This window comes from Petaurus breviceps, unplaced genomic scaffold, assembly GCF_028583685.1.
Source record: "Petaurus breviceps papuanus isolate PSGF00001 unplaced genomic scaffold, PetGlider_PUasm1.0 90434, whole genome shotgun sequence".
In the NCBI taxonomy this organism is placed as follows: domain Eukaryota; kingdom Metazoa; phylum Chordata; class Mammalia; order Diprotodontia; family Petauridae; genus Petaurus; species Petaurus breviceps.
In genome coordinates this window covers 2057564-2078412 of record NW_027187251.1, presented here as the reverse complement: position 1 = coordinate 2078412, position 20849 = coordinate 2057564, and the positions used below count along the sequence as shown (strand labels likewise).

At 35.1% G+C, this 20849-nt stretch overlaps 1 protein-coding gene across 5 annotated transcripts in view; it reads left to right on the top strand.

Moving 5' to 3' along the window:
• The window catches only part of RCOR3 (REST corepressor 3), a 53900-nt gene extending 33688 nt beyond the window's left edge, over positions 1-20212 (top strand). For 2 of the 5 annotated variants that reach the window (XM_069108773.1, XM_069108772.1), the window contains exons 10-12: positions 2003-2060; positions 16748-16989; positions 17441-20212. In XM_069108773.1, the coding sequence (XP_068964874.1) occupies positions 2003-2060; positions 16748-16989; positions 17441-17785 (645 nt within the window). In that variant the 3' untranslated portion in view covers positions 17786-20212. Of the gene's footprint in view, positions 1-2002; positions 2061-16747; positions 17257-17440 lie in introns of those variants that run through there. The other 3 variants (XM_069108777.1, XM_069108775.1, XM_069108774.1) reach the window with 2 other exon arrangements.
• The last annotated feature ends 637 nt before the right edge of the window (positions 20213-20849 follow it).

Here is a 20849-nt window from a genome sequence, read left to right as displayed (position 1 = left end):
AAAAATTTTGAGAGGTAGCATGGCATAATGGATAGAGAATTGACCTTAAATCCAGGAAGACCTGGATTCAAATCCTATCTCTGACACATCCTGGCTGTGTGACTCTGGGTAGGTTACCCAATGTCTCAGTATGCAAGCAACTCTCAGAAAGTCTAAATTGCATAGAAAGTGCCTGCATTGATAGAGGGAGTTTCCTTATACCAATGAAATGACAGGTTGCCTGCCTATCACTAGTGAAATTATTATTTTTAAAATGCTAGTATTTCAAAGTATGGTTCATTATTTAAGAGCCTACTCTTGATGGGAATACCAAGCTAAGGATAAAAATGCTATTTAATTTCAGATTTGAAAATCTGTACCCATTGTATAATTTCAAATTAAATTTCAAAACTAAACAATAACAATATATGGCTACTCATTAATTTACAGGAAGCCTCTGGTTATTCGGTAAATCATTCGTCACTTTTCCACTCAACCATTCTCCCTTCTTCCCTTAATCATCTTATCTTCCCTTGATTCACCACAGAATCTCTCCCTCTTGCCCCTGGGTAGTACTACTTTACCTCCCATTCTCATCTTGCCACTCTCCGTTTAACTGGTGCAATTGTACCACCTTGTAACTTCTCCCCCAGCCCTTGTACTTTTTCCTTCTCCCCCATTTAGTTTTCTTCCCTTTCCTCTCCCTACTTTTTCTTCCTGTCACTTTAACAGCTGCTTCATCTCTTACCTTTCTTTCTCCTGGCCTATTCCACTTTCCATCTCTTGTCCCTTCTGTTCTTCTGAATCCTAATCGCTAAGCCTTAAACCTAATGACTCTTAATATATGACATAATTTGGTTTCTACTCTTTTTCCCCTTTCTCCCCAAAATCCTTTGTCTCTTGTTTGGGGATTTTACTCTTTTCCCACAAGCCTTTTTTTCCTCCTCTTTTCTCCTGTTTCTCCTTCCCTTACAATTCTTAGAATTGTAAAAATTACTTCTTCTGAAGGGCTACACCTACCATGAACTTTTACTCTGTATTCATAGTGAAGAAGCTGGTATGGGCCCAGCTTACTCACTCCAGAGGCTCCTGATACTATGCAGGAGGTGATAAAAGTATGATCATTCTCAAATCATCTGCTCTCCTCAAAGAAAGGTTCTCTTTTTGCTTTGGCAAAGAATGACCAGACAGTGGTACAGTACAGGAGCTCTTGATCTTAGAAATTCTCAGTGCTATCCATCTGCTCTTTGCTTTCTACCCTGGTACATACCACCAAAGTTCTTTTAACTAGTCAGCTAATCAGCAGGCATTCACTAATTAGGTATGTGTTGTATTACTGAGGCCAAAGTTCAATTTAAGACCATATACATGTGAAATATATTTATGAAATCATAAGGAAGTAGTTTAAAAAATGTATACTCGCTTGAAAAATATATCTGTTCTTAAACTTGTATCATGCATGACATATTCTAAATTTAAAGAAATAATCTTAGGACTTAGAGGTTTCTATTACTTGCCCATAGTCCCATTGTTAAAATTGATCTATAGGACTATGCTGATTTGCTTGACCAGTGTTGAGACATTAATTCTGTTACCATTAAGTAAAGATAAGTTCAGAGTAAATATCAGGCAAACTTATTTGACATAGAAATTGACACCTGATGAGACGAGTACTACACTAAAGAAAGTACTATCTCTTGAGACATTTTTAAAAATAGGTGAAAAATAATATCTGAACTACATAATGGAAAACTAGTAATAGGGTAACCTCATAGATTTTCTCAAGCTTTAATGTCAGTTACTGCTGCACAGATGTTGACTCAAAATCTTTAAGTTAGGACATTTCCCTTTCAGGGTGGGTAAAAGGTAACTTAGAGTATTTTAATTCCTTTTATAAGGAATATCTGAAAGTCAAGGCTTATAGAAATCTTATGTCTATAATGCTAGTGAAAAGTTAAAAATAAGCACTTTGGAAATGTCTTTCTTCATGTCCTCATTAGGAAACTTCTCTTTAATTTTGTAGTCAAATCAGAAAATTAATGCCCGTTGGACCACAGAGGAGCAGCTTCTAGCAGTGCAAGGTATATTAAAGATAAGCAGTTATTGTTATTAATAATTATGATCTTTAACTTGGCATGAAAGATAACTACCACAGTTCTTCCCTTCCTTCAGAATGGATCAGAAAGGGGCTCTTATGTTTATATCATGCAGATCTGATGACCAGGAGTTCCATATCCTCCTTCTGGATGGGCCTCTAACTCATGCGCTAAGCCTATGTGCCTCTTTTTGTCCTGAACAGTATGTAGCACACTTTTAGGACACAACATATAAATAAAACTTCAGTGATGACAGTTAAGGGCAAGTCATTTAGATGCCCAGTGCCCTGCTTCTTCATCCCTACAACTGAGTTCATTCATTTTGCATTCATTCTCTGAAAAAGTACATTTGAACTGTGATGTGTTGCTTGTTTCTCTAATTTATTTACATGCTAGTAGTTCTCCATTTTATAAACTAAGCAATAAAATTTAGATACTAAAATGTTTCTGTATATAATATACTTTGTTCAATAGATGTGTTACTGGAAAGTCATTTGTAAACTGATTTTTAAAATCCATATCACATTTTTAAGTGCCTTAAGGAAGACAATTGTTAAAAGAATCATTTAAAATTATTTCATTAAACAGAGTCCTTTTGTAATCTGAATAATCACAGATAAATTAGGAGCTATTATCTCTGGACTTTCAATATAAAGTTTTCTTTAAGTGTTATTTGGTCAATGATTGTATATCTCACCAGGGCAGTCTAACTGCAAGGTTTTATCTAAATCTAATTTAAGGGAATGTTATTGTCCAATCATAATTTTATCTCATTTACTACTTAGAATCAACCTAGTATTCACACATACATCTTGGCAATGATAACCTGTGGGCCCATTTTTTAGTATTTTCTATGATTCATTAGAGAATCTAATATGGTAAATGTTTGTGCAAACATTTCTCAGATTTTAAAATAAGGTAATTGAAGACTAACTGTGATGACCCTGGAAGGGAGAGCTGGAACAGGCCAATGTGGTGACACAATGGGAATCTGTGTCACATGAAGGTATCAGCCACTCCACTGACCCACCCAGTTATTTCTTAGCCAAAAATAACTTGGAACTACTATCTCTGAGACCTTAGTTGATGTAGAAGGATTTCCCAAGAATGCCTTTCATCCCTGCCCAGTCAGAGTTGGAACTAGTTTCTGTGCTTGTGAACTGCAGTTGTTCCTAGTCCAAATTCAGGCTGCTGACTGATGACCCCTGTATATTTGCCACATACAATTGGCATATAAGAAAACTACCAAAACTGACATGTTATATCAGTCACACATGAAAGTCATACATTCACCTTCCAAAACTTTTTTGGCTTCCTTTAGAGAAAGCTCAGCACACATGTTAAGTAGCTGTTGTATATGTATTTTGTTTGGAATTTGGAATTTGGTCATTTGTCTTAATAAGCCTCATTATTTGCAGTGGCTATCTTTATTTCAAATCATGATGACATCTAATTTTAACAAAGAAGTTGATTTTGAATAGCTATTGTTCAGATAAAGCTTGTTTTTTCCATAAATCATAATTCAAAGCATCTAAGAATTGAATCCTGGGCCTTTAGAATACATTTACTCCTTTTCTCTCCTCTGTTTCCCCTTCCCTTACAGTTCTTAGAATTGTAAAAATTACTTCTCAGTATATTGACCTGGTCCCCAATTAAGAAGGGAATAGGAAGTGAAAGTTTCTGGATAGGAGCCCTTTGCTCAGACCAGTGCTAACATTTAGAATATATATGCACATATATATTATATATATATATACATACATATATATATGTGTGTGTTGTATATAATATTTTGATAATCCTTTTTGAAATCTTCCTGCCACATCCTATTTGTGATAGTATCCACTGAATTTTGTACAAGGTCCTGACCACTGCTCAAAGCTGAAACAGCAGGTGTTGTGGCAGAATATGTAAATTTCAATCCCAAGGGTGTGCATTGGGCATAGTCTTAAAGTTCAGATATTCAGAGAAAAGAATGACGGATTCATACAATTAAATGCTACTTGAAATTAACAGATTATTAGTTAAATATTTACCTCATTGGGTTGTTGTGAGAATCATATGAGAGCTTTGCAAATCTTAAAGGATTATATAAATGTTAGGTATACTTTTTATTATTATCAGCTGTACACTGTAAAATCATCTTGTACTTTATGAACACCTCAAATCCTTATCATTATGCTTTTAAGTAACCTATTAAATTAACATAAAGTACAACAGCAGTTTGCTGAAGGTTGTGAATGCTCTTAAAGTTTTGCATTTCGTTGCAAATCGTGTTAAACAGCATGTAGACTAATTGTTCATTGATTAGTAGTTTTGGAAACAGACAAAAAATGACATTTTTCTTTTCCTTCCCAAATATCTAAAACATCTATGTGGTCCACAAGAGGCTTATTCTGCTAACAGCCTAGTCTAATAATTGTGTCATCTATACCTAGTTCTTACATGTATGGTGATGAGATATAACTAGTGTGAATATTTTTGTGTGGTGTATGCCACCCACTATTATCACCCATGAAAGAGCAATACATATTAAAGGATCTTGCTGTTTCAGTGACCAGGTAAACTAATTGTTCTAGAATCAAGGAAAAGATTTACAACTTTATTATAAATAGCTCTCTTCAAAATAATTTTTTGAACCTAATAATATACTGCCAAAGTCATGTCATAGAGTTAGACCTGAAAGTTATCATTTTATTCTCATAGGAGAGATAGAAGCTATCTACGGTGATTACTGTTTTTTAAGGAATGAAACTAATTTAACCTATTATTATTTTTCATGACACTACAAACTGAACCAAAATTTAGAAGCTATTTGGGTTGGGATTTTTGTTTGTTTCATAGAAGTACAGTAAATTACTCTTTATAATCTGGTTCAAAAACAACAACAATGATCATTTAAACCATACTGTTTGATCATTGCTTATGTACATCTGGAATAAATCCTGCTTTCAAATATTTTTTAATAATAAACTGTAGTAGAGTTTTTCTATTATTTGCATGTAGTTTACTTTCTCCATGTAACCTCTAAAAGTTCAGACTTCTATGTAGAATTACCTTTCTCAGCCCAGAAAAATTGTGAGCCAGATATTCAGGAAATCTACAGAGGGGACAGCTGTATTTATTTTAATATTTTGTTCCCATCTTAGCCATGATTCTATTTCTCTCCAGCTTAAAATGAATACTAGAGTCCTGAGGTGATGCCAGGAAAAAGAAGGAGTTTTAATGGGGAAAATCCAGACAACTCTCCTGAGATAGGTGCTTACCATTCAACTAAATTATCTTGTTTAGAATATAATCCCTAGATAATCCACACACCCATATTTAGATACCATTTCTAAAATATATTCCAAAGCCAAATATGCATGTTTGGTTTATTCATGCCATAATTTGTTAATGAAGATTGTAAAGAATTGATTATATAGATTATTATTAATATTAAGAACCTTAACAAGACTTCATTAGAAAATAACCACTTGATACTTATTCTGTTAAGCATTAAATCTAAACAAAATGATAATAGAATAAAAAGATGCTTTTGTTTTTCCTGAAATTATTGAATTAATCCTTGCCTATATCTTGTATCTCAAAATTGATATTTATTCAAGAACAAAAAAGTTAGCATTTTTTTACAACCCTAAATTGTAAACATTTAAAAATTGATAAGATTATTTTATTCTATAGTTAATTCTTTGTCTTAAGAGATGAAGGTTGGGGGCAGCTAGGTGGTGCAGTGAATAGAGCACCAGCCCTGGAGTCAGGAGGACCTGAGTTCAAATCCAGCCTTAGACACTTAACACTTATTAGCCATGTGACCTTGGGCAAGTCACTTAATCCCAGTTACCGCTCCTTCCCCATCCAAAAGAGAGAGAGAGATGAAGGTTGGAGGAGAAGAGGTGGATTTGTGTCTATGCCCATTGATAAATCTTCATTCTTAAGGCAAGCATATATTTTTAAAATTCAGATACTCACAGATAAGGTATAAATTGAATGTGTGTGTACTAGACCTGCCCCCTCCTTCCTTTCTTTAGTCTAAAACAGTTTTACACATTCTTTTAAAAATTAGTTTTCATTAGTATAGGGAACTCCCCTATATAATGAGGATAGTACCCCTACCTGTGAGAAGTGATGCCCTACCCTACAACTTAGTCTTTAGAGTTGCTGGTGACATTGAGTGCTTAAGTGACTTACCCAGATTCAAACAGCTGGTAGAATCAGAAGCAGGACTTGAACACAAGTCTTCCTAACTCTCTGACTGAATCACAGAATTTGAAAGTCACCAGAGACCTCAGCAGCTGTCTAATCCAGCTTGCACACTAAAGAATCCTAACTGTCATGTGTTTAGCCTCTACATGAAGACCTTCAAAGAGAAGGAGCTGTCCACCTTTTGAGGTAACCCGTCTGCTTTGGATGGCTCTAATCATTAAGAAGTTTTTCCTGACATCAAGTCAAAATTGCCCTCTTTGTACCTTCTACCAGAAGAACTAATTCATCCTTCATCAGACAGCCCCAAAGACAGCTGTCATCCCACTCCCTACATCTTCTCTTCTCCAGGCTAAAAATACCTATTTCTTTCAACCATTTCTCATATGAAATGGACTCAAGGCTCTTCACCCTTGTGGTGGCCCACTTTTTGTGGACATTTTCCAGCTTATCAGTGTCCTTCTTAAATTGACGAGGTCCAATTAGGGCAAAGTAAAATGGGACCATTACTTCTGTATTCCTGGAAATTGGGCCTAATTTAATACAACCCAAGATTGCATTCCCTTTTTGGGCTAATATACTGCAGACTTATTGAGTATTGATTTTTTTTTTTATGCTTAAGTGTAAGACTTTCTTTACATTTATCCTTATCATATTTCATTTTTAATTCAGCCCAGTGTTCTAATGTGTCAAGATCCTTTTGAATACTGATTTTTGTCATCTGTTATGCTAACTAGTTTTCCCAATGTACTATTATCTGCAAATCCCTTTATCCAAGTCATTGATGAAAATGGTAAAGCACATAAGACTGAGCACAGATCTCTGTGGTACTTCATGGGAGTCTTCCTGCCATGTTTACATTAGAACCATTAACAGTTACTATTTGATTTCAGCTATCCAACCAGTTGTGAATCAATTTAATTTCATTATCATATAGACCACATCTCATATCTTCTCCACCAGAATAATGAGATACTTTGCCAAAAACTTTGGAAAGACCCAGTGATAAAATCAGAGTCAGTGTATCTGGGTTCAGATCTTGGCTCTGCTGCTTCCTACCTGGGTAACCTTGTGCAAGTCACTTAAATTTGGGGGGGTCTCAGTTTCCTTATCTGTAAATTGAAGAGGTTGTTTTATATAACCTCTGAAATCTCTTCCAACTCTAAGTCTGAATTATGTGATCTAGGCTAATAATTCTCCAAGTAGAGTCCAGGGACCCCTTTGCTCAGGCCTTTATAGATGGTCCTTGAGGTCAAAACAATCTCTTAATAAAACTAAGACATTTTAATTTCTAATATGGCAAATACTGAGAGATAAACACATAAAAGGTTTGAGTGGCAGTTGGGAGCATGGTTCTTGGTGTATAAAAGAGTCCTGAGACCAACAAGTTTGAGAACCATTGATCCAGGTGAACTATTTGCACAACATTCTCCTCATCTGTTTTAGTAATCCAAGCAGAAAAGGAAATGAGTGGCTTGTTCTTTATGAAAACTTGGTGGCTCTGTAAATATTCCTTCCCTTTCTAGATGTTCACCACTATCTCTATAGTGATTTATTCTGTACTTTTCCCAGAAATCTCAGGAAAAATCATGTTCATTGGCTCACACTCTGTTCTCTTTTCTAAAAACTGGACATTTCCCCTTCTTCAATCTAATCATGACTTCCCTCATTTTCTATGATTTTTGAAATTTTAGAGTGATTTAATCATCACATCTCCAAGTTTTTCAGTACTCAAGGATGTACTTCAGCTGGGTTGGATGACTGAAATTCTTGAAGGATACAAATTACTATCTCCTTATTCATCTTGGGTATTCACTCCCTATTAGTCATTTTGGTTGTCATTTCCAGTAGAAAGAAGCTAAGTAAAAATTGAGCAGCTCTTCATTATCTCCGATATCTCTTATCATTCCATTTGTCCCCACAGGAAGGTCCCATTCCACAGAGCCTCCCCACATTTTTCCTGTGGTTATGTGAAAATGTTTGTCTTGGTCTGTGAGGATCCATTTATAAATATCAGCTATTAAATTGAGCTAAAATCTGCCTCTCTGAAGTTTCAATAATTGTGCCTCATTTTGACCCTTGGATCCCAGTAGAAGAACAAAGTCTGATCAGTCCCCCAAATGACAACTGTGCAGCTATCTTTGCTCTTCAGTTTTCTTTTCTCTAAGCATCCCCCAGTTCCTTCACAAGTAGTCATATGGAATGGTCTAAGAATCCCTTCACCATTTTGATCATCCTTGGATGGACACACTCTAGCTTATCACAATGGCCTTCCTAAAATATAGGCTTCTGGTACAGATTTGGTACTATACCCATCGAATTAGCAAAATAATATTTTATTGAATTAGATTAAATAGTAAATTCATTTGGAAGCCTAAAATATCACAAATATCAAGGAATATATTGGTTAAAGAAATCAGAAAGAGGTAGTACCAGATCTCAAACTATACTACAAAGTGACATCAAACTATCTGGTAATACACAAAATATAGATCGATATAACTTTATGTAGATTATATGTGAATCAGTGAAGTTGACTTGATAAATAAGACATAAAAACAAATGTATATGGTATTCTAATGTTAGATAAATCCAGGAACTCAAACTACTGGGGAAGGGATTTCTTATTCACCTAAAACTACTGGGAAATGAAAAGTGAGTTGGCAAAAACTGGAGTTATATCAATATCTTCTTCCATATTACATGATAAATTCCAAGTGGATGATGTCAATATTAAAAAGTCACAGTAGAAAAAAGAAATTAGAATGAAATTTCAATTAAATTTTTCATGGTTATGAAGAAGGGAGCTCATAACCAGACAAGGAGTAGGAGACATGATAAATAAAATTTTATGTTAAAATTTTAAAAGGTTTTGCACAAATAAAATCAAAGCAGATTGCTACCCACTTAATTTTTTTTTACTTCCTTTTCACATTATTTCAAGAACAAATCTAGGAACTCAAGAGTATTTCTTTAATTATATTTTATGGTTGTAATATGTTAAAAGGTTGGAACCACCATAAAATAATCTGCCTAAGTTAACACTAACAATATTTTCAAGTCATAATCAGTAACAAAGTGTGGAATCCTCAAGATAGAAAATTAAGTCACATTAATGATATTTTCAAGAATACATACTTCCCATCCTGCATAACTTGTTCCAGTGTTCAATCTTACTTAAATGCTAATTTTTTTCTGAAACATAAACCCATTATCCCTGTATTTGTTGCATTCCAGTAGGGAGATGAACTATTACTCTCCAGCAACTCTGTTTTGTTCAGTTGTACAAAGCTTTTAAAGATCACTTTGGGTCCAGAATTTACATTTAAATAATAAAAATTTTATACACCTTCTTAATTCTAAACTGTAAGTTAGAATCTCTTTGTGGAATAATATAAATTGAAGTATAGATATTTTTATTTCTATAAAAATAATAGTGTTATCTTTAGTGAAGTTATAAAACGTTAATCCCGAAAAGGAAGAACAACATTAGAATGTAACATAAACTTGAGCTCTTAAGTCAAGCCAGGTTTTAAATGCTGTTATTCCATGATTGTTTTAGCTTCCTAAAAAAATGAGATAGAAGAAACACATGCAAATAAGATTGCCCAGCGCTTGCCCCAGTGCTATTTCAGAGGCATTCTGGAGACTGACTCTAAGTGAGCACTCTCCTTGCATGTCAGTTGTTAATTCAGTGAGCTGTCACCCAGCCTGAAACTGGAAAGCATATATACAAGCATGCCTGTCTTTTTCTTGAGAAATTTGTGTTTTCTAAACTTCCTTCCCAACTAATATTTTTGTTTGTAGTATAACTTGATATTGGACTCCAACAGTATTTTTCCACTCCATGAAAATGTATTAATGTTTTTAATACCCAGTTCAAATGCTCAGTGCAAAGTAGCCAACCCTTTGTTCTAAAGGTAAATGACTCCTGTTAAATGTTACTTCCTGCTGCCTTTTATTCCCCTTTTTGTTATTTTTGAAGTTGTCACTGACCTAGCAATTTTTTTCTCTTTAAATACTGTGACCTTGAACCCAGTAGTACTGTTGTCTAAAAATAATAATAATAATCTGTACCCCAATACATACAGGAGGCAGGTTTGATGAAGGTGAGATAAAAATTTAGGAATGGGGTGGCTAGGTGGCTCAGTGAATAGAGCATCGGCCCTGGAGTCAGGAGGACCTGAGTTCAAATCCAGTGTCAGACACTTAACACAAAACTAGCCATGTGACCTTGAGCAAGTCACTTAACCCTGATTTCCCTGTTCTCCCCCCTCCAAAAAACAAAAAAGAAAAATTTAGGAACAATATGTGAAAGATCAGAAAGGCACAAGTGTCTGAACAGGCTATATAGATTTGCCTGAGGTAGATCACCAGACATAATGCAGAATGTAGAGATCTCTATAATAATGTAGAAAATCTCTGTGCAGCTAATGCTTTTCTTTTTTTGGCATGTTTCTTAGGGGGTATAAGATAAAGGACCTTAGTATCTTTGTCAACCCATTTATTATAGAAATAAGGAAATGAGATTCAGAAATGGGAAAATGACTTGCCCAAAGTCACACAAGCGAGAAATATCATCAAGGATGTAACAGCAGGTCTTCTTTCTCCAAATCCAGATCACTTTTTGCTGGCTTCACTGCTCTCTGTCTTTGATTTAAAACATTGCTAAAGAACTTATGGCCATAGCCACAAAGAAGCAACAGCTATCCTGCAGTCTACACCTTCCTTTCCCCTTTCTTGAAGTTTAAAACCAGGGGCGACGGTACACAGTTACAGTCCCTACTACAGAGGTGGCTGAGACTTGAATTTGAAAGTTCTGAGCTTCTGAATAGGTGTCCAGACTAAGTCTTCAACTAATTTAGTGAGCCCATGGAAGAGCCACCAGGCTGCCTGAGAAAATTCGGGGGCACTGGCCCAGGTCAGAAGAATGGAGCTTTTGTGCCAGTCACAATTGAGGTAGAACCCATGAGTGGCTGTGACACTTCCAGCCTCACGAAGGAAAGAGGGAAGATTATAGGGAGTGGAAAAAAATGTATTTTCTCATCTGGCCGCTCTTAGGAATTCAGATTTCCTCATTTGTGCAGAGTGGATTACATACCCAGAATTGCCCAATGATTGTTTTGTGCCTGACACTGGTCAAGGGAGAGGAAAGGAAAAGGGAATTTTCAAACCTGTCAAGCAGTAAAAACCTCATGATTTACAAAGTTGGTCAATTGCCATAATGAAAAAGATTATTTTTTAAAAACCAAACTTACTGCCTTGAAAGTACTCTCTTTCACACTTCTCTCTTTCTCTGTCTCTCTTAATATGTATGTATATATGATTTTATCAAAGATCACTTTGCGCCACTCTGTCCCACTCATATCCAATTTACATGCAAGTCAAGACATCACCCACATGATGTCATTGATCTCCTTCAAGAATGAAAGATGAACAACACAACAATATGGTTTTCTAAAGGGCAGCAAGGTAAAGAATATAGAGAGGACTGGCCTTAGAGTCAAGACAGCCTGGGTTCAATACCTGCCTCTGGCAATACTGGTTGTATGACCCTGAGCAAGTCATATAATCATTTGGTATCCCAAGGCAACGATTTAAGGCTTTAACTAGTAAAAAAGTCATTGTAGCTCTGCAATAGGAGAAAGAATTTCCTTCACCACCAGTCTGGACCAAATCAAAATATTTTTTAAGAACCAAACATATACACATTTTAAACTGCTTTTTTAGTGCAAGGGATATTTTCATCTTAAGCAGTCTATACTGTGATTTTATTGGTTAATGATGGCATTAAAATGTAGGTATAGGTTTCTTCACCTTCAGCCTTCACCCTCCTCACCCCACCAAAAGGTGATTTTTTTTTTTTACCTCAAAGAGGGAAACCAGACTGTTAGGCTATTTCCATATAGCCTTCAGGCAGTTTTTAGAAATTTAGGCAAATCTTTTAACCCTTGACATACTTACAATTTTAGTGTTCTGTCCATTTTGTCTAGTGGCTATTGATAGTGTATCTACTTTGCCCTGTGAGTGGGAAGTTGAACCATCTCAGCCAAACTCGTTTAAGTTTTATACTTATTATGTGAAAATATTGTTAATTCAGACATTTTTTTCAGCCCTTTTCCCAAGACAATACATCACTCTCATCAATCATTTTTAAAGGGTTGACCCTTTACCAGGTACAGGTTGGAACTGAGGCTATTTTGACTTTTTGTTCAAGCAAGTAGCTTCCCAATACTGCCACATTGTTTGGGTTGCTCTGCTAATCAAAGTGGCAAATTCTCTTTAATTTCACACTACGCTAGACACGGGGTATATAAAAACAAAAATGAAATAGTTGCTGTCCTCAAGAAATTTATATTGCATTGACAGATACCACACAGTTATTTTCTACATTAGAGAAGCAGCCTGCCCTAACAGAAGTGAAGAAGCAAGAAGCAGTCAGGAAAAGAAAATTAGTCTACAAAATGTGAGAGGGTCATTGATTAGAAGCAATTTATAATTTAATCCCACTTGGACATTGTTGAACCTGAAATCTTCAGGTTTCTTCTAAACATAAGTTCCAAGTTGAATTTCATTTCATGACTAAAACCTTCTACCACTGAGCATGCACAGTGGAAACTGAAGTCATTTAGTATCCTCTCCATTTTATTTCATTTAGTTAGCAGGGACTGGGAAGGGAAACAGAAGGAAGCCTTGTACAAGAAGGTTATTTGACTCAGTTTTTTCTTTGCTAAAAGATAGACAAGTATTGATCAGTACAGACTCAGCCATATGAAGCATTTAGAAAAACTGATATAGCATTGGAATTTACCATGAAAGTGGGAAGAAACTGATATGTGGGAGGAAAGGAAACATACAAACTCTTAATCTTGTGCCTAGAGAACTTCTCAAACCCCATTCACCCACATTCACCCACAAGGTGTCCTGAGGATGTGAAAAAACAGCTGTGTTCAGGTTTTGGAAGCTTTGGAAAAGAAGTCAAAGTGAAACAATAGCATAGTGAAATTTGACTTTATGGTGTATATTCAAGTTTTGTTTTATGTATGAATAGTTGGTATTATGGTAGTACTGGTATTTCAAGCTGGTAGTCAGTAGACCTTGGTTATAGTCCTGAATTCATGAAATAGCACTTGAAGTGCAGAGTCTTTGCCTTGTTGTGGCTCTTGAAATTCTGAAAATTAGCATATTGTCAGGAATCTTGGCCTTCCCTCTATTGTAGATTAGGGCTACTTAGCAGCATAGTGCTACAATGATAGGAAAAAGTAACTAGCTTCTAATTGGCAGCCACTTTATTATAACTACCTCCACTTTTACCTGTAAAAGTGGCACTAATACATAACCTTTATTAAAGAAGTACTTTGAAGAAATGAGAAAATGCATCTCCCTTCTTTGCAGAATCTGGGGGAGAGAAAATCTGGTTTTGGAACACTGTCGGACTCATTTCTGTTTCTTGTTATAAGGAATGGGTGAGGGAGGGATAGATATATTTGTAAATAATGATGTAAGAACAAAAGCCATCAATCTTTTTTTTTAATGTTTTGCATGACCATTAAGTGGTAGCCACACATGTATACATACACTCATAAAATCATACACGCCATGATTTTATCACTGAATAAAACACTAGTAGAGACATTATACCCAGACCCATAACTTGTCAAGGGGTTCTAACAGAAACCAGTTGATGAAAGTAAAGGTAATTTAAATATATTTTATCAAAAAGTTTAAACAAATTTAAAACTTTAAACAAATAGCAACTTTTCATTACATAAATGCCATTGAATTTCTCCTGTTTCCATTTTAGAAGTTGCTAAAATGTATATTCTCAGACCCTAAACTATATTTTTTATACACACACACACGTACATACATACACATATACATGCAATTCATAATAAGGAAATACATAATAGGGAATGAAGCCACAAAGTTTCAGTGCCTTCAAGTAGTATTTCATACCCACTGGTGTCAAGAACAGGGTGGCATTTACACAACAGTATTAAGAGTTTGGGTAGCCAGATGGCTCAGTGGATAGAGCACAGGGAGTGGAATCAGGAAGACCTGAATCAAAACCCGCCTCAGACATTTACTGGTTGTATGACCCTGGGCAAGTCACTTGACCTCTGTTTGCCTTAATCCACTTGAGTATCTTTGCCAAGAAAACCCGGGGCGGGGGGGGGGGGTGACTCCCGGGGTCACAAATTGTCAGACATGACTAAATAACTGAACAACAACAAATCAGCTTGTTTTATTCTCTTCCTTACAATAATAAACTTAGTTTTATTTCACTTATGCCTAATTTTTACTTATGTGATATTAATAAGCCCTTTCACCTTGATTTTTATTGCTTTCATTCTTTCCTCTTTCATTACTAAAATTCTGGCTCCTATGAATGTGGCTACCAACTGAGACCAGAATTTCTGATTTTTTTTTTTCTCACGAACTAAATGCCCTTCTTCACGATGCTTCTATCTTTAAAATGATATAGTGGTTCTAGGTCTATATTCCAAGGAGATCATAAAAAAAGGGAAAAGGACCTACATGTACATGTGCAAAAATATTTATAGTAACCCTTTTCATGGTGGCAAAATATTGGAAATTAAGGGGATGTCCATCAATTGGGAAATGGCTGAACAAACTGTGGCATATGAATGTAATGGAATATTATTGTGTAATAAGAAATGATGAGCGGGCAGATTTTAGAAAGACTTGTACAAATTGATACAAAGTGAAATGAACAGAACCAAGAAAACATTGTACACAGTATCAGCAACATTTTGTGATGATCAACTATGAGTGACTCAGCCCTTCTCAGCAACACAACGATCCAAGACAAGTACAAAGGACTCACAAAAGAAAATGCTACCCATATCCAGATAAATTTTGAGTGCACATCAGAGTATATTTGTTCACTTACTTTATTCTTTTTTTGTGGTATTTTCTTTTGATCTGTGTCTTCTTTCATAACTGTGACAAATAGGGAAATACGTTTAATAGGATAGTACATGTACAGCCAATATCAAATTATATGCCATTTTAGGAAAAGGGAGGATGAAAAATTTGGAACTCAAAGTATTGAAAAAATGGATGCTAAAAATTGTCTTGACATATAATTGGGGGGAAATACCATTAAAAAAATTTTAATGACATAGTGGGCTTATTTTTTAATTTTTAAAACTTTTTATTTAGAGTTTTAAGTTCCAAATCCTTTCCCTCCCTCCCTGAGACAGTAAGCAGATACAGGTTATGCATGTGTAATTATCTATAACATTTCCATATTAGTCATTTTGTACGAGAAGACTCAAATAAAAGAAAGTGAAAAATAGCATGCTTCAGTCTGTATTCAAATAATATCAGTTCTTTCTCTGGAGGCATATAGTATGCTTCATCAGGAGTCCTTTGGGATTGTCTTGGATCATTGTATTGCTGAGAATAGCAAAGTCATACGTAGTTCTTCATTGAACAGTATTGCTGTTACTGTGTACGACATTCCCTGGCTCTGTGAAGTTATGTTTAAAAGATAAAATTCCTTAATTGTAGATGACTCTAGAAAAATAATCAGTTCAAGGCCCAGTAAAATAATGGATTCATAAGTGCATAAATTTTAATTTTATTATCCCTTCTTGTCATATAAAACTTCCTTAATGGAAAATACACTTCACCATACACCAATAGAGTAGCCTATTTTTTCTTAAAAAAATTCTGTTGGTGGCACTCTCGTGTATAATTGTAGAGACCAGCAACTGAACAATAGTCAAAATTACTGTCTTAAATTTTATACCTAGTAATCCTTTGTAGGTATAATCTATAGGTTTGCTTGTATGTTTTAAAGTCTTGCTTTCAAGATTATGGTTGTTAACATTCATAACTTAGTACAACGATGATTTAATAAATTCTTAATATAATAACAAACCTTTGCATTTTACATTTAAATTCTGAGCATCACCACCCCTTTTTTTCACATCATAACCCAATGGTAAAAGCAGACATTAGTGTGCAAAATAGCAATAAAGTAAAAACATAAATTATTTCCTGGGAGGAAAACTCAGGCTAGCCATTCAGTTCTTTTAGGTAAGATGAAGTGGCCTACTCCAATCCGAGTTTGTTTATAATGTTGCTCAGATTTAGCTGACTGCCCTGGCTGTTAGGGAAAAAAAAAAAAAGTGAATGTGGCATTGATGATAAAGCAAAGAATTCAGTATTTCACAGTAAATGGACTGTATTTGGAAGCTCAAGGGAAAGGATTGGATAAAAAGCTGAATATTTAAAGACTGGTAAGTTGTGAATGTTTAGTATAAGGCAAGTGACTGGCTGAAAGTTAACATAAAAATTTTCATCTTGTGATCCTGGCTTAACAAATGAGATTTATCATCAACACTGGTATCTTGTATGTGTGCATGATGTATAGTACACAAAACTTTCCTTATTGATTGTTCCTTCACAGGTGTATTATTTACTTTGCCTTCCAGGTGTCCGCAAATATGGTAAAGATTTTCAAGCTATTGCAGATGTAATTGGCAACAAGACTGTTGGCCAAGTGAAGAACTTCTTTGTAAACTACAGGCGTCGGTTTAACTTAGAGGAGGTATTGCAGGAGTGGGAAGCAGAACAAGGAACCCAGGCTTCTAATGGTGATGCTTCTACCTTAGGGGAGGAGACAAAAAGTGCTTCTAATGGGCCGTCAGGAAAGAGCACTGATGAAGAAGAGGAGGTGTGTTTGTCTATGAGATCTGAGCTAATATGAGTTGAGGAATAGCAATTCGTGTGGTGTACCATAAGGTTAATTTATCAGGGGACTGGCAAATGAGCATGAAAGGTTGACAATACACTTACTCAGTGGTACATTTCTCGTGACTGTTGAGTCATAATGACATGCAGAGAGCTGATTCTGGAAGATTGGAGAGTGTATTGTTCTTTCATAGTCTTATTTTTATTTCCTCTGTTAAAATCGTTTACTAATAAAGGTGCTTGCCTGGTAGCTTCATTGCTTTTTTGTTTTTGTTTTGATTTTGTTTAAAAAATAAATACATAAAACTTGCGCTTCCAACAAATGCAGGTATTATGTTTTTTGTATTTTCTCTGACAATCCAAACTATATTTTATTGAGCTCTGCAGGGACTGGGACTGGCATCTCATGAAGATATTTGTTTCCTTTCCTGTAGGCACAGACCATTCAGGCTACCCAGTCTCTGGGCCCATCACCTCCTGCCCCAGCTTCCACTCCAACTCCAGCAGCCCCCATTGCCACTCTGAACCAGCCTCCACCACTACTTCGTCCAACACTTCCTGCTGCCCCAGCTCTCCATCGGCAGCCTCCACCACTGCAGCAGCAGGCCCGCTTCATTCAACCTCGGCCAACTCTCAATCAGCCTCCCCCACCTCTCATTCGCCCTGCTAATTCCATGCCTCCCCGTCTAAACCCAAGACCAGTGTTGTCAACAGTCGGTGGCCAACAGCCACCATCACTGATTGGAATTCAGACAGACTCACAGTCTTCAATGCATTAAGGAAGTGAAGTTGTACAGAGCTGCAGTAACTTCTAATCCTACCAAGTATGCCAATGTTCTCTGGCTGTAGAAAAACAAAGGAAGGGGCAAACCTTTCCAAATGTTGAAGTGAAAGTTTCAAAGTGAGGCTGTAAGTTAATATTTGTTGCAGTGGAACAACATAAGTGAAAATCTACAAAATTTTTCAGTGCACCAGACTAAAATATTACACAACGTGAAGCCTCCAATTAGCCCTTTTTTCTATGAATATTTGTTCAAGGAAGTTTCCCACAAAAGGAAAAACAAAAAAAGATTGTGTTCTGTGCACCAAGGTTGTTTGATTTTTACTGTATTTATTTTACTGAAGTTCTTTATATTCCAACCTCTTTATATTCAAAGTTCATAGTACAAGAATATGTCTATTTAGGAATTGTGAAAACTCCATAGACTTTGAAGTTACATGGAGTTTGGTGTTTTTTTTTTTGTTTGCTTTCTCAACTTAATTTTTAAAAAAATATTTTCCTATGTTAGGAGTGAAAGAATAAATAGCCTGCATTTCGATTTTTTGGCAAATGTTCTATGAGAAATAGTACAATTCAATGCACCTTTAAGAAAATGCAGCAGCTTGACCTTTTTTCTCCTCCAAAAGACATTGCATTCTTTCTAATGGAAATTTAGGATATATATGTATGTGTGTCCATATGTATATATCTATGCATTCCTTTGAAAGAAAGTAATTTAATTAATTGCAAAGCAATTACATGAAGCCACAAAGAATGTACTGAATTTATCCCTCTTAAGTGATGTTGGGTCCTAATACAAATTTGAATTCCTCATTTAAAGGTTATTGACTCATCATCTACTGTAAGAGAACTTGCTACCAGTATTGGAGTGATTCCTTTTACTTTTCATTTTAAAATGAGGATATAATCTGTTAAAGTATAATGTCTTAAACTATTTTGAGAACTTTTTTTTTCTAGATTGTTAAATGCTACATGCTTTAAACCAATAGTTGCATGTAACAACTGCTATTTGGAAACTATAGAAGAGAGTATTATTTTGTCAATTATGTGAAAATGGTGGCTATGAAAAGTTAGCTTTTTGGAATTTGGGTTTTCTGAACTAAAAATTGCCCCCTCTCATTTCATGTTTTATCTTTAATATTTTATTGATGCGTCTCCAATGTGCTATTTGGATCATTTGTGAGTGTTCTTGCAACTCATGAGTTTTGTCTAGGACTTAATCATCAAAATTATTTGTTTAAAAATTAAGAATTTGATATATGCTATCTAAAAATATATTGAGTATATGTTCATCAATTATGCTGTTAACTAAAATAGAAGTGCTGAGAGCCCTTGTGTTAAGGCACCACTCTCTGTAAACTTTTCCATACACCATGTAATTAGCAAGCGCCTGCAAAGTGCTCTAGCGCCATGAAATGAGACTGTATTTTGGCAATCACTGTTTTAATTCAGTATTGGAATCATGACATGAAAAGGAATGGGCTTCTTGGATGTTATTGGAGTGTAATTTAAGGTTAAATTTCTCGTTTTTAGCCTTAAATGCATTCTCATAGCATAATTTGTTTAACTGATTCAAAAACAATTCCTGATAATCCTTACTTGTAGAGCTGATTTTTCCTAACATTGGAATGGTATCCCCATTGGATTCTTTGAAGCCAGTCTCAATTTTTCTGATAGGTTTTGATGCTAAAATGGTACTACTGCCTTGAGTATGAGCCTCCAGATTATCTAGAAGCAGTTTTCCCAAATACTAAAACTTTTTCAAGTAGTACCCGTTTTTGACTATTGGAATAACTAAATTTAACTCCCTGACCTAACAGGACTAGATGAAATCTCACTAGTCTCCAAATCTTTAATTTTCAAAATCCACTTAGAGCATTTTGAAATTAAAATAACTATTGGAAACAGTTACAGTGTCTTATGGAAAGGTATCTAAAGTATTTTTTTTAAGTATTTAGATTGACTCTCACAAATGTACACACTATACCTTTGCAACTTTTTTGTCTTGTCTTTTGTCAATAGAACTTCAGTATACAGTATGTGGGGTATGTCAGTAAAGTTGGTCAACACCAGCATTTATCAAGCTTTTTAGTACATCGTGATTCAGTTAAAATTTGTTCTCTCCCAGACTTGGGCCAAGGTGCTGTATCTGAGGGATGTGCTATAATTTGATTTACATACATTAGAGCACATAGTAGAGAAATCTTAGCTTTAGTAGTAACATGACAAATGTATATAGTGAAATGTCTTTTTATTGTGTGCTTTGCATATTATGTAAATACTTTGCACGTCTTCCCCCACTCCCATTACGTTTTTTGTTCTTTTTTGTTCTTTATTTCTTTATTTTTTCTTTTTGGTTTAAGCAGTGTTTGGCCTAAAGAGTGATATGCTTGCTGCTTAATCAAAGGATTAAAAATTTAAAGAAGTCTGTGTCTTCTATTTTTATATAATTTAACACCATGTGAATGAATTAGGACCTTTTTACTGTGAAATTTTATATTAAGGAAAGACTTAGAAATACCTAAAATTTCCATTTTTGTTCATTTCAGGGTAAAACATTTTGAAAGCTATATAACTTTGGTAACTTCTAAGAAATCACCAAAGTATTTTTCTTCTTATTTAAAAAAAAATAAATGATATGTTGACACCTCTAATAAATGTAACAAATTATATATTCTGCATGTTTTATCCCCAATGTGATTGGATAAGGAAATTGAACTTATTTTTTAGTTATTTAGGTGGCAAATATAAAAGTGCCAAGACAGGCTTTAAAACCAAGTTGAACAATCTTAAGGTGAAGAGAATGTGATATTGGTGTCTTCAACATTGTTATTTATGATGCAGGACCCTAGTAAACTACCTGATATTATGAAGTTTTGATGAAATGTTGGAGTTTATGGGGAAAAAAAAAACGGTAACATGAATTTCTCTCATCAGTCTCCAGTCCTCTTCGGCATTGTTTTTGACAAACACTGACACGTTTTTTTACTGGAGTACCCAGAACCTCACACTTTGGGGGAGAAAATGACTTTTAATTTAAAGAGGGGAGCTCATTGTCTCTA